At 46.2% G+C, this 26,415-nt stretch overlaps 1 protein-coding gene across 1 annotated transcript in view; it reads left to right on the top strand.

The window, feature by feature from the left end:
• Kiaa1217 (KIAA1217 ortholog) overlaps window positions 1–11,981 on the top strand; it is a 285,533-nt gene extending 273,552 nt beyond the window's left edge. The window contains exons 17-22 of the mRNA XM_042686130.1: window positions 2,125–2,244; window positions 6,814–6,855; window positions 7,004–7,081; window positions 7,198–8,763; window positions 9,250–9,372; window positions 10,064–11,981. Coding sequence (XP_042542064.1) covers window positions 2,125–2,244; window positions 6,814–6,855; window positions 7,004–7,081; window positions 7,198–8,763; window positions 9,250–9,372; window positions 10,064–10,585 — 2,451 coding nt within the window. The 3' untranslated portion in view covers window positions 10,586–11,981. The remainder of the gene's footprint in view (window positions 1–2,124; window positions 2,245–6,813; window positions 6,856–7,003; window positions 7,082–7,197; window positions 8,764–9,249; window positions 9,373–10,063) is intronic.
• The last annotated feature ends 14,434 nt before the right edge of the window (window positions 11,982–26,415 follow it).

The raw sequence follows: 26,415 nt of genomic DNA, 5'->3' as shown, positions 1-26,415 counted from the left end.
AACTTGTTGGCCTTCCTGTTGGGATAAAGAACTCAACCTGATGAACCAGAAAGCTAGCGTATGGTGCTGGCTTTTTTTTTTTGGTCGGTCGAGGGGCTTGAACTCTGGGCTTAGGCGCTGTCCCTCAGCTCTTCAGCTCAAGGCTAGCACTCTACTTCTTGAATCACAGCGCCACTCCAGTTTTCTAGTGGTTTATTGGAGATAAGAGTCTCATGGACTTTCCTGCCCCGGCTAGCTTTGAACTGTGATCCTCAGATCTCAGCCTCCTGAATAGCGAGGATGACAAGCCTGAGCCACCGGCACCCAGCTGGTGCTGGCTTCTTTACTGGTGCATGCTCTGCAATTAGACACCTGTCAGGACCAGGAGACTCCACAGTGCCCTCTAAGATTAGTCATGGAACAGCACGCACAGCTTGATGGCATCAGGCATCAGAAGAAAATACGAGCTTTGAAATCCAGGGCCTCACAGCCCAAAGGATATGTAATTGGCCTCCAAAAGTGGTTCCTTCAATAAGCAGTTAAGCCAAGCATGTCCAGGGCAAAGCAGGGTTGGCTTTCTAAGGAGCAAGAGGGAAGGAGGGAGAGAGAGAGGGCAGAGTGAAGAAGAAAGCGCCAGAGGAGGATTCTAAGACATTAAGACACATTAAGGCACTGCTGCTGCAGTGCCTACTTACAGAAGCCACACCTTCTTCTCTCCGCCTAGCCAGTTATTTCCGAATCATAGCATTTGACATAAAGAAAATATGAGGCAATTATTTGAGGTCATTTATTTAAATAAGACTTATTTAGTCCCAGCTTCACATTCAAAATAACCTCTATAACCCAGGCATTCCAATTTACTTATTCTCTGAGTACAGCTTGAGTAACAGGATTTTTCTGTTGCTTGTCGGTGTGGTGTTAAGCTGGGTGATAACGTAGCTTGATTGAGAATCACCAATGCTTCTCAGCTCTCTTGCTCTTGTGAGCAGTATCAAGAAACACTTCCAGGTCCCACTGTCCTTTCAGCCCTGCAGACCCAGCCAGCACATTCCCTCTAAGAACCTGTCTCCCTCACAGTGTTCACATAGGCAGCTCTTGTCTCTCTAGTTACAATGGGTAGTTTTGAGAAGGGGGGTCTCTTGGACCACTCCGAGCCACATGAATGCAGAAGCCCAGGGCTTTGTTGTGCATGAGCAACAGAGCAGGGTGAAACCTGTTATTACTTCAGAGACTGGAGTGGTAAAAATTATTTTTATTTAAAGGCTTAAAATGTCTTGCGAAGCATTTCCCCCCCCCCCCCCACCCCATGGTTTCAATAACTCTGGTTTTAAAAATGAAGCAAATAAAGTGACTGATATCTTTTGGTACATACCAATAATGTTAAAGATCAAAGCAAACGGGGCACAGTGATGCATGGCTGTCATCCAAGGCTACTTAGGAGTCTCATGTGCAGTGGATCGCAGTTGAAGGCCAGCTAGGGCAAAATGAGTTCTTGAGGTCTCATCCAAGCAGAGAAAATTGGGCATGCTGGCAGATGCCTGTCATCCCAGCTACAGGGGGAAGAAGATAAGATGATGGCCTAGACTGGCATGTGCAAATAATTAATAATAATAATAATACTCTGTCTCAAAAAAATCAAAGCAAAAGGGCTGGTGGCATTGCGCTAGTGAGTGGCAGAGCATCTTCCTAGCAAGTTCAAGGCCCTGAGTTCAAATTTCAGTACCACCACCAACAAAAGAAAAGGCACAGCAAAAAGTCCACCTAAGTACAAGTGCCATTCAGGCTCAAAGAGGGCCAGGTATTCCCACTTTCTTCTTGTTGTTGCTTTTCTTTTCTTTCTTTGGTGCTCAAGATAGAACCCAGGGTCTTGTACTAAACTTAGACCTTCCACTGAACTACTGGCCAGCCCAAGAGTGTTCCTGTCCATATTAGTGCGGCGGAGAATCTTTAGCCCCGGACTTAGCTCCAATGCCAGATGTACACCTTGAAGCCCAGTGGGGTACTGGATTCCAGTGTGCTGCCTCCCTGGTGTGAGCCCACACACAGTTCCAGGCCTGAAGCCCCGCACCTGCATTTCTACCTCTCTCCCATTTTTCTGCTTATTACACTTGGATCCTTTTTAACCTCAGTATTTTAATCCCTCAGGCATTCCAGAAGTGTTCCTTTATGGATGTAAATTCAAACAGTCATGCTGAGCAGTCCCGGGCTGACAGTCACGTTAAAGACTCTAGGCCAGGCGCCACAGTCCCACCCACGGAGAAGAAGGTAACACGTGGCACCCACACATTTGCCACACGGCCAGGCAGCCTGCCTCCCTTTCTGTCGTACTAACATCTGGCTCTCTCGCACTGACCTTCGTGCCCTGTGTCCTTTCCTCTTCCCTCTCCCCATCACCAGACTAATAGAGACACACTTAGCTGTGTCAAAGATGCCCGGCTCAGGTTTCCAAAAGAAATGGTGTCTCTGTGCACAGCACCCCATTGTCTATGCAAAAGTGAGATGATGCCTCCCCACACCATATAGATATACGTATATATATAAACATACATATATATATACACACACATATGTACACACACACACGCACACACACGCACATACACACACACACACCTTTCAGGATTTTTCTAGAACAATTCTAAAAGGAAAGAAAAAGGGTTTAAGGCATGGCTCAGCAGCAGAGAGCCAGCCTAGCAAGTGTGAGGCCCTGGATTCAAACCCAAGTACTACCAAAGAGGAAAAAAATAGAAGAAGAAGGGACAGAAAAAGAAAGAAGGAAGGAAAAAAAGAAAGTAAGAGCAACCAAAATGTAGAAGTATGTATAATTTTTCTAATTTTTAACATACTCTCTGGACAAAAGAAAAGTCTTTGTTAAAAATAGATGAATAAGCCAGGTATCAGTGGCTCACACCTATAACCTACCTACTCAGGAGACTGAGATCTGAGGATCATGGTTCAAAGCCAGTCTGGGGAGGAAAGTCCCTGAGACTCTTATCTCCAATTAACCACCAAAAGGCCAGAAGTGGGGCTATGGCTCAAGTGATAAGAGCGCTAGAGCTGAAGGGAAAAAAGAAAAAGGTGAGTACTTGAGGTATATAGAAGTATTAGGCAGAAAACACATGCTGTGACATAATACAGCGTGGAATTGGAGAAATATACAAGTCCATGCACATGCCCAGCCAAGGAATCAAACTTAACTGCGCAAAGTAGTGTCAACTTTTGAAGTGCATCTTCCAAGGCAATAGCTTTAGAATAGTTTCTGTGCTAAAATATAGTTGTAGCTTCAAAAAGCTGTCCAGACAATAAAATAAAGCTGCCCTCATTGCATATATACTTCTGGGAAAGGAGTTTAGCCAGAGCTAACAAACTTGGAGCTGCAATTTTAAGTTCAATGTAACACATGTGTCATTGGGAAACTTAGAGCCATCTCATTTTAATTATGACTCTGGTTTTTTTTAAATCCCTTAACAACTCAGTTCTTAATATTTCTCACTAGGAACTTATACTTCAGAATCCAGAGACTGTAGCTTCCCTTTAGTAAAGTTCAGCAGACTGGTGCAGGATAGCTTCACATCCCCTCGGGCATGGAGAGGTCATCTCAATGATGAGGCATCAGAACACAGGGTGAGAGGTTAACATAAGTCAGAGGCCTCCCTGCTTCTCAGCCATCATAGAGCCTAGTGCACACCATGTCTGCCACATAGCAATGGAAGCGGTCAAGGTAGGAGAATTTCATCCTGTATACCAGGAGTTTATGAGATTACTATGAATAAACATTTCTCATGAAGAAAAGCTCCCATTTGAACTCATGATATATCAAATATATACATATATATATGTCAGTATTTATGTGGCCTTATTAAAGGTAATTCATGAGTGGGCCCTGGCATGACCTGACGTGGCCTGCGCGGTGTACTTGGACCTAGGTTCCTGGTACTAAAACATCCACTAGGAACTTGGTTTCTCAACAAACCCTCCAGGAACAATTATTATCTCATCATGAAAGTTTTCAATGGGCTAGAATGTTACTGGAGATTACTTTCCCAACAATTAGAAATCCATAACTGATTAATCACTTAAGATCCATCTCAAAGCCAGCAGGTCTTCATTGAGTGCCCTGCACTGGGTTTAATTACAGGTGCTTATTCTGGATCATTATTCAAAACCAGTAGGTGGATCTATTTTGTAAGGACTCAGTACTTGTCATTATTAACCTCTAGGTGGGCTATTTGTCTATCTTTCTTTCTATAAGTCAAATGTATTCTTTAATTTTTTTCTCCTATCATCGTAACACTGTAGCCTAGTACTTGTCTTTTCTAGAGGTTTTGAAGCTATGTCTCTATCTCTATTTTGTTTATTGTCCTTATTCATATTAAGTGTGCTTCTCCAATTGTCTTCAGCAATCCAAATCTTAGGGTCCATACACAGATATTAAAGAGGCTTAATGAGCTTTCGCAGTCTTACAAGCTAAGACTGAACAGTCGTTGTCAGTAGACATGATGACTATGACCAGGTGGCTCTGAAGTTCATGAAATTGTTTTCCAAACATATTCCTTTTCCTAGCCCTGTGATAAACACGAAAGTTCACATCACAGATAAACATGACATCTTTAGCGTGATGACTTTCCTTTGGAGTATTCCTACTACTTAATCAATATTAGAGTATGTGTGTTGCAGAGGAACATTGGAATAGGTAACAATCGGTATGGTTGAGCTGGAGGCGTGATTCAAGTGGTAGAGTGCCTGCCAAGCAGGCTCAAGGCCCTGAGTTCAAACCTCAAAACTACCCCCCAAATAAGACAGAAACCAATAAGTATGTAATGGCCTTTGACCAACCAGAACATATCTGAGCCACAGCTCCCGGTTAATGGGACTGGTAGGGCCTCAGCTAGTCCTGTGTCTTCCTGAGTTCCAAGTGACTTGGCCCTTCTTTGATTCCTAGCATGACATGCCAACCTGCCAGCTCCGTCTTTGGAGTTGAACCTAGACCATAACCATGTTTACTTTTCTTAAAACCTTTAACTTAATATATAGTTTTATCATCTGAATTGTAAAAATCCCACGGAAGAAATTATATTGTTCCGTGGTAGCACCTGAGTCCCTGCCCCTATTAGGGCACTGATGGGGAGCAGCAGACGTCTGTGGGCTAACATCCTCGTGAATGTGTCCATGTGATTAATGCTGGCTTTGTCGTTTGTGTGAGTCCTTCTCTGGGTTGACTTTGACTCCACTTGAGTTACTGTGCTTCGTTCCATTGTCATCGCCTGAACCAAACTGCCTCCAGTGGGACTATGTTCCACGCTTGAGGATCACCACGTCCTCTTGGGATTCCGCAATGAGAAGAAAGGGCAGCAGTGCCACGGGAGGGACAAATGTCCCTGTGTCCCTCCCTAGCATCTAGCGTCAAGGTGATGGGGGGGGGGCTGCGGCTGGCTAGAAGGACTGGGCTTCCAGATGAGAATGCATCCTTCATCATATCATACAGACCATTAAAGCTGAGGTTTGACACTACAGCCACCATCTCTCTCGCAAATACTTTTGATTTTAGACTACATTGTTGCACCATATAACAATATTTTGGTCACCCATGGACCATACGGTGGTGATTTCATGGGATTTTGCTGGCACTGAAAAGCCCTGTTCCCTACTGACATCTTAGCCATCATACAGTCATAGAACTGCACAGTACTCATGTTTGTGGTGATGCTGGTGGTGTCACCATGGTACTAACCAACGATGTTTGTTTCTGGTTGATATAGTTTCTGTACTGTACTTTAGATCATTATTTTACTGAATTTATTCATTATCATCCTATTTATATAAAATATATCTACTTAGTATGTACTCCACTCATGTAAAACTTACATATGTTTATTAATGAACCAAGTTCAATAACACAACAGTTGGGCTGTGTTAGGCCACCAGCAACATCATGTGTCTCATGTTTACCAGGTCTCCTGGTTATATTAAGAGGCCACAGTGCTGAGTACAGATAGAGCATGCCTGCAATCCTAGCTATTCGGGACCTGAGCTCTGGGGATCATGGTTCAAAACTACCCTGAGCAGAAAAGGTCATGAGACTCTTATTTCCAGTAAACCTGTTAAACCTGGAAGTGGAGGTGTGATTCAAGTGGTAGAATGCCAGCCTTGAGTGAAAAAGCCAAGCAACAGCACAAGGCCCTAAGTTCAAGCCCCAATACCAACACACATGTGTGCATGCACACACACACGCACACACACACAAGAGGCCACAGTAAGTGGTGGCCCTAGGCATCCAGGTCCACAGAGGTACACTCTAGTGAAATCACCTAATGACAATGTCCCTATGGTTAAGTGATGTGTGGCTTTATGCTGCAGAAGCATTTAGCATATGCCTTCGGATTGAGTACCGTGGCTATTATTAATTTAACACTTTGACACCTTCAAAGACATTTTTAATCTACCATGTGACCAGAGGAAAAATACGTTTAATTTTTTCACCCCAAAGTACCACCCCTAACCAATGCAGAACTCTTTATGGGACAATTTCTGCAACCATGGAGACCACTAGCAATAGAGGACATTAAAAATCTCCTGGTATTGTTCCTCAGTTTACAGTCAAGGCAGGTGAGGTGCAAGGAAGGAAGTAAAAGATTTGCCCAATGTCTCTCAGCTAAGAGACAGATATTACAAACTGAGTTATTCTGCTTGCCCAATCTTTCTGCAGTTCTAAGACAGCAGTCAGGAGAGAGGATCGGATGTGTTGACACAGACCCATTTATTCTTGTCTCTGTGCCCCTACAAAATTTAAAATACTGGGAATAGTTTGCTAATTGAGATTTTCATCTTGTGCAGACACAGGGCATTTTTGGAGGTTGGAGAGCAAAGCAATCCCAGGTAAACTGAGCTATAGGCTTTGGATTGGCGTGTGACAATTGTGCTTGGCCCGTGTGTTTGTAAATGTAACTCAAGGCACAATTTAGTTATAGTCCACTTGCGGGGAATGTGGCTCTGTGGAGTAATTTGTCCTACACTATTCTACCAGAATTTGGAATTTTTCCATGAAGATGTACGGAAATCTGGTGTTGAATATTCAAATGGCCCCCAAATGGAACCTCAAAAGGTGAGTTCACCAGATCTGTGTTCCCACCCACCGGCACCATGAGGATTAGTTACCTGCTTTTATAAATCCGTTCCTGGTTAACATGTATGGTTTCCCTCCTCCACTCTCCCTCCCAGGTTGCCCCGGGGTCTCTAAGACCTACTGACCCTCCTAAGTGGGAAAGAAGAATGGAGCAGAGTGTTTCTGATTCATCAAAAACATCAGACTATAAAACTGACATCTTAAAAAAGGGAAATTCTATCTCCCATAAGAGTTTGTACAGAGACAGTAGAAACTATCCTCAGAAAAATGTGCAAACGGTCAATTTCGGTTTTCCTGGCCTGAATTCATTAGAAGAGGAAGTCAACAAAGGAGCAAGAGCCTCGGGACCACTCTTCCCCAGACCTGACCCTGAGAACCCAAAGGTGAATTACGGAAAGCCAAAAACAATATATGTACAAGGACAAGAAAACACAGACAAGGGTCACATTCCCTCTCCCCTGCGCTCCACAGAATTGGTGCCTGGTGACGTGAGAAACCAAGATCAAGACACTCTCCTGACAGACTTTGGCCAAGTTGTTCTAAGACCCAAAGGATCTAGGCATGTGCCTGTGAACGACGAAGGGGAGTCAAGTCCAAGTTCTCCCAGTGAGGAAAATATGGCTACTGACAACATTGCCTTCATGATTACCAAAACAGCTGTCCAGGTTCTGTCCAGTGGGGAGGTCCACGATATAGTTAGCCAAAAGGGACAAGAGATCCAGACGGTGACTATTGATGCCAAAGAAGAGACCACCTGCCAACAAGATGGGACTGGGAATGAGGAGCCTGTTGTATGCCTAGACAAGAAACCAGTTATTATCATTTTTGATGAGCCCATGGACATCCGCTCTGCCTATAAGAGACTTTCAACCATCTTTGAGGAGTGCGATGAGGAGCTAGAGAAAATGATGACAGAGGACAAGATAGAAGAGGAAGAAGAGGAGGAGACAGGAGAGGCCGGAGTGCAGACTAGCACTTCCCAGCGGCTTCACAAACCCGGGCCACAAGCAGAGATGAAATCACAGCCATACTCCAGGTCCACAGAGAGCAAGAGACCTGGAGGACCGGAAATGGACAAAATGGAGCTGAGTCACTTAAGCCCAGCTGATTCTCCAGATGCCAAGTGTGATGTGGCCGATGAGCAGTTTGAAAGTCCCAAGAAGAAGTTTAAATTCAAGTTTCCTAAAAAACAACTGGCAGCTCTCACTCAGGCAATTCGCACAGGAACCAAAACAGGGAAGAAGACTTTACAGGTGGTGGTCTACGAAGAAGAGGAAGAGGATGGCACATTGAAGCAGCATAAAGAAGCCAAGCGATTTGAAATCACCAGCTCTCAACCAGAAGACACCCCCAAAAACATGGCTAGGAGACATGAGCAGCCCGGTCCAGAGGGCACTTCTCCAATTTCAAGAACTGATGAAATTAGAAAAAATACCTATAGAACATTAGACAGCCTGGAGCAGACCATCAAACAGCTGGAAAATACCATCAGTGAAATGAGCCCCCAAACCCTAGTCGATTCCTCCTGCTCTTCCACCAGAGATTCTGTTACAAGCGCATCTCAGTTAGCCCCAGAGCCGTCTCCCCGATCCTTGCTAGTTGTGGACGAAGTCCCCCCTGCCCTAGACCCCCCCACGCCAGTCTCTTCAGCTTCACGTAAGGTATCTTGGTCTGCCAGAAAGTGGAAAGGCCCAGCTGCTTTCTTAAATCTGCCATAATCACCACTAGCAACAGGTGTCTTGTGATGTAATTGCTTCCTTTCAGGTGGCTCGTATTATTATTTTTTTTGTCTGTTCGCCATGATTACCCTTCTCTCACACCCTTCTCCTCTACCTTCCCAACAACAACTAGGTGTCTAACAGCTAATCGACTCTGTTTTTGCCTCTGTTGCTGACTGGTGTTGGGTACCCGTGAGGATGTCGTTTGCTGTTGAGATGATTGCTCTGAGACTTCGCATTAAAATCCGTTTGATCAGTAGTGAGCAGTTGGTTCGACTTGATTAACCCCAGTCGGTGTCTCCCGGATCTGTCCTGCATGTAGGGCTCTGGCTTCTTGCCCTGACCTTCTCTGCACACGTGGGGCCATCCTCCATGATGATCCACTCACGTGTTCTCTCTCTCTCCCCCTCTCGCTGGTCCTTCCCACAGGGCTCCGGTGCCACCCCACAGACGAGCAGAATGCCAGTCCCTATGAGCTCCAAGAGCAGACCGGGAAGCCTGGATAAACCCAGCAAGCAGTCCAAACTCCAGGATCCCCGACAATATCGTCAGGTAGTTTTACCTTAAATCCAATTTTGGATGAATGGACTCGATGGCAATTAAGCCAGTCATTAACTTAGTTTACACCAACTACTGTGTTTTCTTTGTAAGATTCGGTTTACATCGACATTCTCGGTCTGGGGGCATGAAGAAAGTCTAACGTTATAATACCTTTGTCAACCTTTTCACCACATTCTTGCATGCCTGTAATAAGACATCTTTTCCTTTGTGACGCCACATTTGAACTGTTAACTCGGTAGGAGACCAGTGGAATATGGGGGGTGAATATAACACTTCATCAGAACACCTTGGGACGCAGGCCAGCCAAGCTGTCTTTGAACTCACCAGTACTAACGTCCGTCCGTGTGCTCTGCCTTGTGTTCGAAGCCATTAACTCTCCATCACTAGGCCCCCGCCCAACCCCAGTGGTAATCCTGATGCATGGCCCTCTAGGCACAGGGGAAATGGTTGCAATGATGTGTGCCCTTCTTGTCTGTCTCTTCTCTGTCTCCTTTGCCGTTACGCTTGGGGAGGGTTTCTGCCAGATCCAGGGAATCCCCCACTTTAATAGCTCAGGCCTCGAATGGTGTTGATTTCCTTTGATTGAATGTAAGGTACTCAGAAGGGGCCATGTTTCCAGGCCCTGTGCTTGACCATGTGACCAGTCATCTGACAAACTGTCTCCCGCCATCTTTATTCACAGGCTAATGGAAGTGCTAAGAAAGCTGGTGGGGATTGTAAGCCTACTTCCCCCTCCTTACCTGCTTCTAAGATTCCAGCTCTTTCTCCCAGCTCTGGGAAAAGCAGTTCTCTGCCCTCTTCTAGTGGTGACAGCTCTAACTTCCCTAATCCACCTGCTACTAAACCATCCATCACTTCTAATCCTCTGAGCCCCCAAACAGGACGGTCCGCTCACTCCGCCTCCCTCATCCCTTCTGTCTCTAATGGCTCCTTAAAGTTTCAGAGCTCCTCTCATGCCGGTAAAGGCCACCACCTTTCATTCTCACCACAGACTCAAAATGGCCGCACAGCCCCCACTTCCTCCTCCACCTCCTCCTCCCCTCCCTCCCCTGCCTCCCCCACCTCCCTGAGTCAGGGTGCCAAAGGCATCAGAACCATCCACACTCCGGGCCTCACCAGCTACAAGGCCCAGAATGGAAGCTCGAGCAAGGCCTCTCCAGCCTCAGCCAAGGAAACCTCTTCAAGGCCAGAGCCAGTTGGTTAGGTACCAAGGTGGAGTTACATTTTCAGAAAACACTATTATTTGTTTCTTTTTTAGCAGTCAACAACAACTGTTTTCACAAGAGAATGTAACATATTGCTGTACTGTTTAAGGCTTAATGCAAAGTGTGTACTTAAATACTGGGTTGATAGAGTTCAGTAAAGCTCATTTTGATTTTGTTTTTCCTTGTTGCTGTTGTAACTACGTAGTGTTTGCTGTCTTGATTTTAATACCTACCAAATGAAGTAAGCATGTGCTCCAAAAAGAGAAAGAGAGAGAGAAAGAGAGAGAGAGAGCTTGCGCCAAGGGGTGGGTGTGTGAGACCAGAAAATTGTATTAAGCATGTAAAACATGTATGATTCCAGAATTTTAGTATGTTTTGTATAAAAATATTTTTCACTACGGAGTCTAGAAGTGAACAGAGAAATATGTAAGCGCGACTATATAAATTGTAAAACAGATACTATAATATTTCCTTTTATTTTCATGTTATTTAGCTTTATTACAGATTTCTATTTTTGTCAAAACTTCATGGTTCCTTTCAAGATCTTTTTTGCCAAAACATTTTGATACTATATAGCATTGTACATTTGAAAGTAGTGGTCTAGACTATAAGCCAATGATGATCTTCACAAACCAATAGAAAAGCACATGTCAGAAGCAACTATTGCCCTGTCATGAATGTATGTATACTAATTTGCCAGCCCAAGCAAGCTAGTTTTCTTTCCTTTTTTTTTTTCTTTTAACATTTTGAGGTTTTCTACTTGTTTTCCTTGTGGAATCTAACCCTTTCCTTTGTTTTCTGAGACCCAATATCCCACACTATTGCACTAAATGTCGATTTTAAAAATGTACACCTCTGTACGGTTCTGCAAATGGCTCAACTTTTGTAAATATATAAATAGAGATTTAAAAGAAATACTGTATGTGACAGCACATAGAGTAGTTTTTCCCACACCAAAGTTAATTGGTATGCATGCTTTAAAAAGAATATAGATTGGGATGGGCAGAAATGAGACTATCCATACTTTTTTCTTAAGCACCAAGTGAGCACAGCTAGAGTGTTTTTGTAAATAAATGTATTTGTATAATGCAGTCATGTAAAAATACCGAACTATGAGCAGAGACTTTGCAAGACTAAATAAAGGGCTGCATGCTTCTTTTTTTTTCTTTTTTTTTCTTTTCTTTCTTTCTTTCTTTTTTTTTTTTTTTTTTTTGTACCTTGCTGCTATACTTCCTAGTCAAAGAACACCATGTAATCATTTCCAAATGTTTCTGGCTTTGAGAGCATTAGAATGACATTGTAACAGTGCTCAGAAGACAACTTTTCTAAAAGCTCTGGGGTAGCTAATGAGGAGCTCCTAATAAATTAATTGCAAGTGTGGTTCCTTGGATGTCATTTGCTGGCTCTCTTCTCTGTGGCTCCTCAAGGTTTGGTTAGTTTTTTTAAAAGCCTGGATATCAAGTTTTTTCCTCTCTCTTCTCAAATTTCCAGTGAAAATAGAAATAAAATGTCTTTACCACTTGGATTTTTTTTTTGGAGTTCTCACTTTAAAATAGATACAGGGGTGTGTGTGTGTATATATATATATATATATATATATATATATATTATGTGTATATTTGATCTCCAGGGAAATATACTAGCTAACATTGCAGCATATGGTTTCATTCAAAAATAATGGGAGAAAAGTGAGTGAAAATACCAAGCATCATCTCAGGAACCTCCAGAAATATTTAGCTTGTTGGTTTCCATAAAGCACAAATAGTCTTTCCCTTCTGGAACCTGGTTGCTTATTCCCAGGCTTCAGACTGGCTAAATTGGGATGGCTTTGCCCTAAATGCTTTCTGATGTCTCCTTGCAAGATAGGGAGCCTTTTCTTCTTCCAGGGGCCACTTGGATCTTTAATATCACTCATGGCCCGTGAAGAATCTCAGTGCAGGCAGATGGCCAATGGGAAGTACACATCTGCCCTGTCATGTACCAAATGGCCTGAGGTATAGATGATTCCCAACCTGCATGGTGACCCCTCATCAGACAGAGCCCAGGGAAGTGTTCAGCAATAAAAACTCAAATATTTCAACATGTCCCTTACTTAATCTCCACAGATGCATTGCTTACATATGCAATATAGAGATGAGCTAGCTACTGTATCCATCCTATACATAACAGCAAGCTACTATAGAATACATGTAAATGTCAGCTAACTCTTGCCCGTTTATCAGCTCCTGGATACAATGAGGACCAAGGTGAGACTCCTCACTAAGCTGCTGAACAGTCCACCATGGCCCATGCTTGCAGTGTGACTTCAGACATCCCAGTGCTCTGCCAGGCACACAGCCGATGGTCCATTTCAGCCAGTGTAATTCGGGATAGAGCATGCTCACCAACCAAGGGACAGGTCAGCCCAGATCAATCCACTAGTGCCTCCCCGCCCCCCCAAATCCAGCCAGTCGCTGCCAGGCTCCCTCCTTGGGAAAATGAAGGAGAAACTTGTGTGAGAAGAGCCCTCTTCCTGTCTCTACACCCACCTCTTAGGGGGTGGCATAACGTGTTTGAAACCCAGCCATGCCCAGTCACCTGTGGCCAAGGTGGAACTTCCCTTCTTCCCCTGCAGTCTAGCCCACACACTTCTTACCTCTCGCCTCCCACCAGCACACGCCCCAGCTGCTGCTCATGATGAAGCCCAACCGTCAACACCTGAGACCTGTAAAGAAGCGAATCCTTTGCAGGCCTTTGCTTTAGCCAATCCACACCCCCTTCCCCCCGCCCCGCCCCCAGGGCAGTTGCCCCTGGACTTTAATAAAGGCAAGACCTGTCTCCTCCCCCACCCCAGCCCCGCTCCTCCTCCTCGCCAGCTCGGCACCCATTGCACCCACTAGTGAAGCCCTTGGCTGCCTCCAGACTCAAGCAGCAGTTCCCCTCTCCCGGCTTCTCTGCACTCTGTAAGTAGTGAATTTATTTTGTTTCATGACTTTTGGGTTTACATCTCCATGTTGTACGCACCTGGCACACCGGGACCTACCTGTTCCCTCTCTAGTCCCGGCTCTCCTAGAGAGTGGCCCTTTGGGGTATGGTTGTTATCAGTAGGGAAATGTAGAGATCAAACGATGAAAGTAAACAGCACAACGGTACCTCAGGGACCTGAACTTTGGAAGTGAGTGATGTGGGAGGAGTCACAGTGTCCTCTGATTTTGTTGAGCTGCTCACAGATTTCCACATTCAAGTAGTAAGTCTGTATTGGAAAAAGAAAAACAAAAAGGTTCTTGGAAATCTAGGTGGGGGGGGGGGGCAGTGTAGCTTTTCACATTCATTCCACAAGTGTGACTGCTGGCTGGGGTTTAGTGCGTGTCTGCGTGGGGCAGGCTGCTGGTGCGGCGTGTGACAGGTCAGTACTACCTGTCTCAGTGTTGGGCATCTTGGAGCATGTAACAGTTTCCCCATTTGTTAATGGAGAACAACAAGAGAGCCCGTCTTGTGGGCTTGTTGGATTAAGTAGGCACACAGAATCGTTACAGCAGGGCCTAACACATTAGTTTACTGTTGTCACAGTAATGATGACAATGACTAATGATGACAATGACAAGCTTGTAACTCTCAGAGGCTTCTGGTCTTGAGGAAGGAGAAGAGCAAGCTACATAGGAGACAGGTAGACGCCTAGAGCCTGGATCTTTTCTCTAGTGTCTCAGGATGGCATTCGGCCCAGATGGGTATAATAGAGAACTTTAATATTGGAGCTGCTTCCCCCATGACTCCAATTCTTTTCGATGGAAAAAGAAACATGGACACAGTCTTGCAGCAAAATCAAGACCACCCTGGGAATCTTGGCTACAAAAACAGACCCTGCTGAGAAGTTGCGTTCTCGGGCTGGGAGAGGGGGTGCCAGCCCCCTTCCCTCCGAGATTCGCCCATCTCCATGAGGGGCATGACTCAAGAGGACAGGGGGGTTCACACACAGGGCTCTGCCTCTACCCACCATCCTCGCCCTCTGTCAGATTCCTGGGCTAACCCAGTCCCGCCCTGTCATTCTAACCAACCCCAGCCCTCCGTGCTTTGTAAATGCAAAGGCATTTCAGCAACCGGGGAGCTTGGAGGAAGCACCCCCAGTTCAGAAGGTAGGCTTGCACAAAATAACCAGTGGACACGGCAGGGAGAATGCCCCACTGGACACAGCAGCTGTGTGCAGTCCCCGCCCAGCGCGCCTGAGGTTGCATGCAGAAGCAAAGGAAAGGAAGGAAGGAAAAGACTCAGTGCTCCCCTAGCTGCTCCAGCCTTAAAGACAACTCACCCATCCGTGTGACCCAGATGAGAAGGTAGGTTAAATTACACTCCACACACTTCCCATAAAGCCAGGAGAGCTTCCAGGCACACTTCAGATTTGTATAACACACTTAGTGTGAATTCCTCACTCCTGGGAATGTAAATAACACCAGCAATTGCAGCCGCCTGTTACTTGTTAAGAGGCAGGTGGGCCGAATTCATCCATTCCTTGCTCACTGGCACAAACAGGTACCTCCCCCTTAGCCTGGCCACGCAGCAGCCATCATTCTGTTGTACCTTCGTGCACCTGCTAGGGTGCAATGGGTAAGCTGCTTCCCAAGTGTCTCCTAAAAGGGGGTTCGTGAGACCTTGGCTTCCTGGACAGGGGCTTGTGAAGGCAAACTCAGGCCTTTGAGCTGGGAGACATTAGCCTTGCTCGTCTCCGGTTTTGTACGTGTGAGAGAAAGTTCTTGGTGCTGTCTCCTATCCACATAAGACTATGAAGCCCCAGCAGTAACATCGCAGGGCGTTCATGCCATGCACACCAAAAGAATTCAGAGGAGTCCTGAGGACTCAAAAACACTGCCAACTTCGACGTGCCTTTTCCTAGCTAGTGGATGGTTCTGTTTAAAGCTTCCAACAAATCAAAAGCTCAATTCTCCCCCAAGCTCACACATCCCTGGAATGTTGGGTGCATGTTTCAAGAAAGTACTATGTAACAAAAGCCTTAAAGTGGACTTGGCCTCTGGGCTCTGGAAAGTATACGCAGTTGATTCCATAAACTCTAAGCGAGTTGCAAGCAAGGTTTCCGTTCCGCAGGGTTCTCCTAGGCAGGCACCTACCATCCCTGGCAGACTCCCACTGAATCCTTTGCTGCAGAGACCGAGAGCCCCTGGCCTAGAGCAGCGCCCCTGGCCTTCACTGTTGGGAGGACAGAGGCCCTCCAGGGGCATCCAGACCCAGCCCTACGGAACAGCCACTAGACTCAGACTCCAGGGACATGGTGGGGCTGAAGTGTGCCTTAATGTCTTTAGACGGTTCCTGAGGCTTCTTCAGGAAGCCACCATTAGGCCCTTGGCACTTGTGCTGGCTGGAGGAGGGGGGATGGGATAACAAGGTCCTGCTTCTAAGCACTGAGGAGGGGGATGGGGGGGAGGGAAGAAGCGGAAAGGTGAGCAGGAGTTCTGGGCATGGCCAGTGACTCAGACAGTCAGACCCAGGACTCCTGGAACCACGGGCTCCTGGATCATCTGATAGGCACAGGTGGAGAATAGTAGGACATGCCGGAGGCCCCCTCTCCCTGCCCACCCCCATTCAAACGAACAACCTCCCATTAGGATGCCTAGGTCCAGCGCCATCTTCTCTAGGGCCCTGCAGCCTGCCACCACCTGCTTTGGGGATAATGTGGCCTCACCAGGCCCATGGGTACTCAGTCCTGGGGCTAGGGGGCGGGGCATGCTGCCACCTGCCCAGGTGGTGAGGAGCTGGGAGCCACGGGCTGAGTCCAGAAAATGCCGACTAAAAGCGAAAGGTGACCATTGCCACCCACCAGCCCGGACACATGAAGGGCACGGCTCAGACGCCATTTCTGGGGTTTGTTTCCAAGCCTTGCATTTGTGTTTTAAGAAGTCAGCATTGCCCAGTGCTTGTAATCCTAGCTACTCAGGAGGCTGAGATTGAGGATGGCTATTCAAAGCCAGCTTGGGCAGGAAAGTCTCTGAGACTCTTAATCTCCAATTAACCAAAAGTGGAGCTGAGGCTCAAGTGGCAGAACACTAGCCTTGAACAAAAACAGCTAAGGAATAACATCCAGGCCCTGAGTTCAAGTCCCCATAACACACACACACACACACACACACAGCCAGCCTTTACAGGCACTGATTGGCCTGGATGCCATATTTTTTTTAAGGTTTATTCCAAAGAGATTCACTGCTCCATATCACTTCCTTATTAGAGATTTTTATTACAAAGGTGATGTGCAGAGGGGTTGCAGTTACATAAGTCAGGTGATGAGCACATTTCTTTCTGGACAATGTGAAACACAGGTGGTATTGCTCATTTTCCAGTGTCCAGTGAGCGCGGCCGCTGCATCCGTTCACCCTTTCTCCCTCCACTTTGGCCTAGATATTAACACATGGTGTTGTGTAGAGTGGACCTTGTGTTTCCCAGAGTCGGAATAACTTAAAGATTTGCCTTGAAGATAAAACAGAGCCCTGGATGCTCACTTCAGCGCTCAGCTTTGAATTTCGGGTTAGATGAGGTGTTTCAGGAGCCTGTGGGACAGCAGGCCCTGGGGAGGGGGGATGTCCCTTGAGTGACAGTGTCTGTGTGCACGATGACCGTCCCTTTTGGAGCCGGGGCTGGTGTGAACGACTGGGGGGAGGTAATGGGCAGGAAGTGCACGGGAAGCCACACAGCGGGGAAAGGCGCGCTCTGCACCCCTCGCCCAAGGGCCACGGGCAGCTGCAGTGCGTACAGTCACTGATTTCCTCCATGGCTGGTCAGAAGCTTCCAACTTGGTCAGCGCCCCCCCCCCCTTCTCCATCCTGCACCAGATCAGACTCATCAGCTCTAATTCAGTACCCTCCCCTCCCCCACGGGCCCTCTGCCCGCCCCATGCCCTGAAACGTCACCCAAATCTCTACTATTATAACTGGTTCTTATCTCTGGCTTTAGTTAAAGATTTTTACCTATAATTATTCTATATTCAAAGGAAAGTACCGGGTAAAAGGAACTCTCATGATTCAAAATGCTGCCACACAGTGATCCTGTCTGCCCGACTGTGGGAGCCATTGCGTATTTCTCCGCAGCACCTTGAATTGTTTTTTTGTTCAAGCCAGCATTGGTAGCTCATGCCTATAATCCTAGCAACACAGGAGACTGAACGTGAGAGGATTGGGGTTTGAAGCTAGCCCAGGCAGGAAAGTCTATGACACTCCCTTCTCCAATTAAGCAGCAAAAAGCTGGGCTGGAGGCATGGCTCAAGTGGTAGAGCACCAGCTGTGAGCAAGAAAGCTGAGGGAGAGCATGAGACCAGAGTTTAAACCCAGGTACACGGAGGAAGTGCGGGGGAGTAGCATTTGCTTCTGTTCCTGCATACACTGGATCTGAGATTATACACGCATCCTACAGATCACAGGTGCATTGGAGAGTGAGGTTTCCTTGGTTCCTTGAGGATGACAAGTATGTCCTTGCCATTCAGAACCTTCCAGTACACTCCGTGCCACTGGGGAGTCCCTGCTCCCGTTTTTCTTCATGACTCCAGTCTCCTCTGGAGACACTCCAACGAGTGCTGCTGACTTTTCTTACCTATGCACTTTTGCATCTGCTATCAACCACATGGGTGTGTTTCTCACGAGAGTCCCATCATCTAGAAAGGAGGCAAGAAGGCCGATATGCATTATGCACAGTGGTTGCAATCAACCTTTCTCATCACAAAGGAATAGAAGTCAGGCACCTCCCAGGCCTGGCTTATCTTCTCATCCTGAGTAAAGAATGTGGCCTCCTTACTGTAGAAGAAGACCTCAAGTGAGAGGCCCGGCATAGTAGCTTATGCCTGCAATCCCAGCTACTTGGAGTTAGAGATGGAGGGTCACAGTTCAAGGCTAGCCTGGCAAAAGAAATTAGCGAGACCCCCATCTCAAACACAAGTTGGGTATGGCTGTGCATGCCTGCTGTCTCAGCTGTTGGTGGTAGTATCTCAATCTCTGAGGCTACTGGGGCAAAAGGGCAAGATCCAATCTGAAAAATAAACTAAAAGCAAAGAACTAGGGCAGTGGCTCAAGTAGAGTACATATCTAGTAAGCCTGAATCCCTGAGTTCAATCCCCAATACCCAAATAACCCCTCCCACACCTCCCAGAAAGGGACACTTGAGAACCAAGGAAAGGTCCCCGCCCTCACCCACCTCCTGTTCATCACTCTGGCCTTAGCTCAATGCTGCCACCTGCGGGCAGCTTGAATCATAGCACTTAAAGGAGAGTGAAGTGTGGGGTTAATATTTAAATACAGACACTGTATACAAAGCAGCTCATGGGAGGACCTGTCAAAACATCGTGGAGGAGCGCCCTCTGCTGTGCTGAGGGCGCAGGGAGGCATCCCCGTTTGCAAGCCTCTCCCTCCAAACTTTAAAGAGAGATTTAGACATTTTAGGAAAAGCATGTTCATTTGCTGCCACCTGGTGGTCATTCCTGCATCAGGAGTTTCTTTTTCTTCTTCTTTTTTTTTAATTTATTTTCTTGTAAAGATGCTGTACAGAGCCGGGCGCTGGTGGCTCACGCCTGTAATCCTAGCTACTCAGGAGGCTGAGATCTGAGGATCGCGGTTCAAAGCCAGCCTGGACAGGAAAGACCGTGAGACTCCTATCTCCAATAAACCACCAGAAAACCGGAAGTGGCGCTGTAGCTCAAGTGGTAGAGCGCTCGCCTTGAGCTGAAGAGCTGAGGGACAGCGCCCAGGCCCAGAGTTCAAGCCCCACCACAGACAAAAAAAAAAAAAAGATGTTGTACAGAGAGGTTACAGTTACATGAGTTACATCAGTAAGGTAATGAGTATATTTCTTGTCCAGCATTGTGACCCCCTCCTTTGTTTTTCTCCTACTATCCCCTCCCTCACTCCCACCCCCCCCCCAAAGTTGTAAAGTTCATTTCATTTCCAACATAGTGCCTTGTGGGTATCATGGTTGCAATGGGTCATCCTGTGTCCTTGTTCCAGCATTTTGTTATTGCCCTTCCCCTCCCCAAATTAGATATATATATCTATATATATATACAAGATGCAAGGTATCAAAATCAAATACAGTGACAACAGGATATACCACAGGAGGAAGACCATACAAAAGAAACAAAAATCACACAGTACATTAAAAACAACAAAGAAAAACCTCTTGTGTCCATATCTTGGGGTTCATTTTGCTTAGTATCAGCCCTTATTTGCAGTAGTTAGTATATGTCTAGGCCAATCTTATCAGATGAGCAGAAAAGCTCAAAAGTTATGTACCTATGGACCATCAGGAGTTTCTAAAGCTCCGCCCTAGAAAGATGGCTTTGGTGACCTGGAGCTGCTTTGATAGTTGAAGTCCACCAGGGGGTGCTGTGTCCATCTGTCTGGATGTACCAGGGCTGTGGGTGGGAACTTGGAGCTGTAGGCCTAGGAAAGGGCTTTGACGCTGCTGGGGGTCAGGGCCTCTTGAGGATCTCTCAAATCAGCCCTCTTCCTACAGCCTGTGCAGGTTTTATCCCTGTGCTGCCACGCGTCCCTCCCCCCAAATTCCCCATTTTCCCCTCCTTTCAATGGGAACTGAATGGTGGCAGAGCCGCTAACTTACCCACCATGCTCCATAAAAGGAACCGGAACTCTTGCACAGAAGTGGAAATTGATGTTGGGAAACTCCTAGACTCAATGAAAATGCATCCATCCATACATGTATTAACATGTATGTAAAGAAATACAATCTCATCCAAATTTAGGAATAGTATCAAGCCATGTTCCAAGTAACCACCAAATGGATTGTGATGGTTTTGCCCCAAACCTGAGATGTCATGCAGCAACAAAAACTATTGATAGGAATTCCACTTCGGCTGACTCTCACGACTGTCACTGAGTGAAACAGCAAAGCCCAAATCCTTCATTAGAGCATGGTTATCAACTCAGGGCTCCCCGAAAACTATATAGCTGCCTTGTGGGTAATATTGGGGGAGGGGGGCTGTTATTTTGTTTCTTAAATTGAGATGAGAGTTTCCAGACATGGTTAACTTTGTAAAATGCAATTTTCGGCTTGACTTGATTGGTGTTAATTGGTGTTACTAAAACAGAGACAATGTTAAAAATAACAGCAGACCTTCCCGCTCTACAGAATGTTATGGTTTTCAAGTCAGTTGACACTTCTTTGGCTTTATCTGTCATCACAAAATGCCATAGATGGGCGGGCTGGCTGGCTTAGAAGCAAAATATTTTTCACAGTTATGGAAAGTGGAAGCCCAAGGGCCAAACACTGGTACATTTCAGTCTGGGACTCCTGGTTTGTAACTGGCTGCCTTCTTGTCAGGCTTTCACAATAAGCTCCCTGGGGTCTCTTAATGAGGCCCCTAACCACCAACCAAGGCCTCTCTAATGTCCTCTCACTGGGGGTAGGGGGGTCAATGTATGAATCCAGGTCCTGCTGGTAGGATGCACACTTAGTCTATAGCAATCACCACTTTAAAAAACAGGTAAACAGGGGCTGGGAAGGTGGCTCAGTGGTAGAGCACTTGCCTTGCATACATGAAGCCATGGGTTTGATTCCTCAGCATCACATAAGCAGAAAAAGCCAGAAGTGTCGCTGTAGTTTAAGTGGTAGAGTGCTAACCTTGAGCTGAAGAGCTGAGGGACAGCGCCCAGGCCCAGAGTTCAGACCCCACGACCAACAACAACAACAAAAAGGTAAATAACCTAAAAGGCAAAATAACCTAAAAGGCAATTGCAAATAAGAACAAGAGTTGTGTACTTTAAGTGCTAAGATGGGTCCCAGGACATGGCCATAATGCTCTTTCTAACCAAACCTAAACCACTGAGGACATTTGGAAAGCCAGCAAATAGAACTAAATCAGGGGGGCTGGGAGTGTGGCTTCGTGGTAGAGTGCTTGCCTAGCATATGGCTCAAGTGGTAGAGTGTTAGCCTTGAGCACAGAGAGGCTCAGGGACAGTGCTGAGGCCCTGAGTTCAAGCCCCAGAACTGGCACACACACACACACAACTAGGTCAGGTGTGTATGGTGCCCTCCACCCAGATTCACAAGGTATCTTGGAACCACTTATCACGAGCCCGGTGACAGCTGTCTACCCTGAAGACTGAGGGGCTCCAAGCTCTGCACGGTTGAACAGACTAGGGTAGGGAAAGGAGGAAGGGGTCACAGGTCATAGCCCTGAATCCTGTCCCCATTTCTATATTGCTACGCGTGTAGGCATTTGGCTCTCGATGTAGACCCTTGGTTTGCTTGCTGCTTCGTGGCATTCATGTATTCACATGAAATAAAGAAGCACAAATTTGGTGACTTAAAACAACCCAAGGAGCCAGGCACCAGTGACTCACGCCTGTCATCCTAGCTACTCAAAAGGCTGAGATCTGAGGATCATGGTTCCACGATAGCCAAGGTAGGAACGTCTGTGAGACTCTTAACCTCACAGAAAGAAGAGGGAAGGTGGTAGAGATGGAGAGAGCGGGGGAGAGAGGAGGAGGGAAGGAAGAGGGGAAAGGAGAGGGAAGGGAGGAGAAGGGGGCGTGTGCTCCTACACTGGCCCCAAGCCTGCACACTTGGGTAGGGACGCCATCTAGCTGCAGAACCTGTCTGTAGCTATCTCTGCCTGCCTGGGAGTGACTGGGGAGCAGAGGAGAGGGGTGAGTGGTTTCTGGTGTGTGTGGGGGGGTATCTTCCTGGGTCCCCACAAAGGTCCCTCAAAGAACTGGGGTTTGATAGGCCCCAGTGCAGATAGGGGGGGTCCGGCAGGGAGCTCAGGACCAGGAGCTAGGGAAAAGGAAGAGGGGTCCAGCAGATATGCTGGAGCTGGGGAGCCCCACAAGAAGAAACTGTGGGTGCTTGTAACTGATGTGGCCTCTGGCTGGCAGAGACCTCATGTTGGTTCCCTGTTTTTGTTGTTGTTTGGTAGTTCTGGGCCACTTGATCCATGTCCCCAGCCCTTGGGCTCTAATTTGTTTTCTACAAGGTTTTGGGCTTTGCCCTGGCTGGCCTAGATTGTGATCCTCCTATTTACACCCTCCAAGCCATAGCTAGGCTAGCAGGTGCAGCACCTCACCCAGCTTTTTTGGTTGAAGAGAGTCTCGTGCACTTCTCATCCTCCCTATATTCCCTTGGGCTGGCCTCTGACTGCAAACCTCCACTCAGCCTCACAAGTAACTAAGATGATAGGCATGTGGCGCCAATGGCAACATGACTGACAGCATAATCAAATGGTTATCACTTTTTTTAGTTATCACTTTTTAATAGAAGCCACACATCCTGCCATGTTTTAAGAGACCCCTGGGACTGGGTACTGATGGCTCATGTCTGTAATCCTAGCTATTTAGGAGGCTGAGATCTGAGGATCCCAGTTCAAAGCCAGTCCTGGCAGGAAAGAGGTTCTTCTCTCCAAATAACCACCAGAAAACTGGAAATGGAGTTGTGGCTCAAGTGGTAGAGCACTAGCATTGAGCAAAGAAGCTCAGGGACAGCGCCCAGGCCTTGACTTCATGAGCCCTCTTAGTTCTACTTCCTGGAGTTCATTTCAAGAAACTTATTTTAAGTGGTCAGAAGCACCTATGGAATCCTCTGCTAAGAATGTCCTTCTTTGTTCTCACACTGTGGATGCCTAGATTAATTCATTCGTCATGTCCCAGTGTATTTTTTTCTCTTACCATGCGGTGTGTTTACTTACAGATTTCTAGTTGCCACAACTGAGGGAAACCATGCAACCTGTTTCTTTGGGTCTGGCTTAGTTCACTTAATATAATTTTTTCCAAGTTTTCCCATTTCCTTCTGAATGGTACAATATCATTCTTTCAGATGGAGGAGGAGAATTCTTTTGTGTTGATCCATTCATCCACTGAGGGACAACTGAATGGATTCCATATCTTGGCTATGGTGAACAAGGCTGCAATGAACATGGCTGGGCTGGTAGCTTTAATGTGGCCTTGTTTGTGATCTATTAGAGAAATGCCCAGGCTAGGTCCTAGGGAAGTTCTACATTTAGTCTTACTGCTTTCCAGAGTAGTTATCTCTTCCTATTTTTATCCCTGATTCGTCTTGGGGATTGGAAGAGGCCAAAAGCCCACACACTCTCCCTGTTTCACTACATTGCAGTCAAACCAGGACTCTGGGGTAACGAGATTTAACCCAGAGACTCCAGTGCTGACATACCTGAGCCCAGGCTGGGGTGGGGTGGGGAGAGTGTGTTAAGGGAACTGGAAAGAACTCCCCCCCACACATACACACACAAAGCACTGTAAGTGAGGGGTGCTCCCTGTTAGGGGCCTGTGGAATTTGAGACTAGAGCTGCCAGACTTTCTGGTTTGGATGTTTTGGGTGAGGGACATCTTTTTGTTGGTGTTGAACACTGTTTTGTTGTGGTCATGGGCAGGCTCACTGAGACCACATGAAAATAAAATAATGAGGGACACCATGAAACCTATGTTTGTTTTCCCTCATGGTAACTAGACCGTGCCTATAAATCTACACGTAAACACACTGGATGATCAAAAAGAAATACACTGGGACCTGATAAATTACACTGGTCTCTAGACGGTCACACCATGAGACCAAAGAAGATAGAGAGGATCACAAAGACTCAATAGCAATGTGCATAAGCTATGAAATAATATTATACCAAATGAACTCTAAGAGATGGAATTGAGATTGTTGTCGCTGCTGCTGTTTTTGTTGTCTTTACCTTTTGCCTTGTTTGTGCACTTATTTGTCTTTGGAAGGCCCAGGACAGGGGGACACAGAAATGGAGGGACAAAGGGAGAACAAATACCAGACACTATATTGAAAATGAGCTATCATGAAAATGGGGAACAGGAGAGGAAAACGGGGAAAGAGTGAGGGGAAGAGCGACATTGTTCAAAAAGAAATGTACTCATTACTGACGTATGTCACTAACCACTCTGTGTATCACCGCTACCGTAACAATAAAATCTACTTGAAAAAATAATGAGAGAAAGGCGGGCTGGGGGGAAAAAAAGCAACCAGGGGCTGAGATGGAGAAATGACTGGAATATGTCAAAGGCAAGGTTGCCTGGGAAAGGGGGGCTGGGTCAACTCTCTGTCCGCAGCCCCCTTGTCAGCTGCACAAGGAAGCCGTGGAAGGAATGCTTAAGATACAGCCTCATGATTGCAGAGCTCAACTAGAGAAATGGAAAGATTAGCATTTTCCATATTTCAAAAGTATCCAGCCAGGAGCTAGTGGCCCATACCTGTAATCCTAGCTATGCAGGAGAGTGAGGTCTGGAGGAGTGTGACAAATAGCCAGACAGGCAGAAATGTCTGTATGACTCCATCTTCAATTAACCAGCAAAATTATGAGCTAGTGGTACGGTTCAAGCGGTAGAACACCAGCTGTGAGAAAGGGTTTGGGGCCCCGAATTCAAGCCACAGTAGCAGTGCGCATGCGCAGTGTCTATACCAGAAATACAGAACTTGGTGTTTGTTTGGTTTTTTTTTTTTTTGTTTTAAAGTTGTGTTTCTAACTTTTGTGCTTGGCCCATACAAAGGAAACTGCTTTTGAGTATTTGTTTTCCTAGACCCCTGGAGCCCCCTTCTCATGAGAAAGCTACAAGTGTAAGATGATTTTGCTTAGCTCGGCTTTGTTTGAACATAAACGCTTCTCTGTTTGAATGTTTTCCCGGAAGAGAATGGGGAACATCTACCAATCAGTAATAGCCATTAGGGAGAACCAGGACCTCATTAGTTCACACTTTCAGAATCCTTTGGGCCTAACTTAGATTTTTCGGTGTAGGTCACTATGGACAATGGTTTAAAAAAAAAAAAGGATATTTCTTCCAATAAGAACTCACAAGAAGGAGAAATCAAAGCCGGTTGCGGGTGGCTCACACTTGTAATCCTAGCTCCTCAGAAGGGTGAGATCTGAAGATCACAGTTCAAAGCCAGCCCAGGCAGGAGATCCATGTGACTCTTATCTCCAATAAACCACTCAGAAAACTGGAAGTGGTTCAAGTAGAGCACTAGCCTTGAGCTGAAGAGTTGAGGGATAGTGTTCAGGCCCAGAGTTCAAGCCCCATGACTCAACACTCCCTCACCCCCCCACCCCAGCCAAAAAAGGAGAAATTAGGGATATTACAAAAATTTCAACATAGCCTAAGGGAAATATTAATGTTTCTCAAGTTAAGCAAAATAAATAGAATAATGAAGCCAGGTGCTGGTTCACACCTGTATAGCCTAGCTACTCAGGAGGCTGAGATCTGCCAGCCCAGGCAGGAAAGTCTCTGAGATTCTTATCCAATTAACCACAGAAAAAGCTGGAAGTGTTGCAGTAGCTCAAGTGGTAGAGTGCTAGCCTTGAGCAAAGGGAGCTTAGGGACAGTACATAGGCCCAGATTTTAAGGCCCAGTACAGGCAAAAATTTAAAAATAATAATAAGTTACCAATTTAAAGTTCTCTCTGGCCACTTGAAGATTGAATTAGAAACTGTTTTTTTCAGGTCAATGATATAGTCTAAAAGTGACAATACTTAAACCCAGGTTACCAGTTTCTTGGTGACTAAGTTAACCACAGAAGAGTGAGATACTAAATGGCTCTGGCTAGGTTTAGCTTGAGGATAAAAGAGATTATTATCCATACGCATTAGTAGAAATATCCAAATAAAGAATCAGAACTAGCTGGACACCAGGGGCTCACACTTGTAATCCAAGCAACTTGAGAGGCTGTAAACAGGAAGATCAAGATTCGAGAACAGCACAAGCGGAAAAGTTCACAAGACTCCTTTCAATCATAGCGGGGTTCACAAGTGTGTGTCAGTGTGAGCGGCTAAGATTGGAAGGATTATGTTTCTTGGCCAGCCAGAGCAGAAAAGATCCTTGAGATA

Source organism: Dipodomys spectabilis, unplaced genomic scaffold (genome assembly GCF_019054845.1).
Source record: "Dipodomys spectabilis isolate Male_0828 unplaced genomic scaffold, ASM1905484v1 ptg000096l, whole genome shotgun sequence".
In the NCBI taxonomy this organism is placed as follows: domain Eukaryota; kingdom Metazoa; phylum Chordata; class Mammalia; order Rodentia; family Heteromyidae; genus Dipodomys; species Dipodomys spectabilis.
The sequence above is the reverse complement of the archived record's forward strand: the minus strand, read 5'-3'. Positions and strand labels throughout refer to the sequence as shown.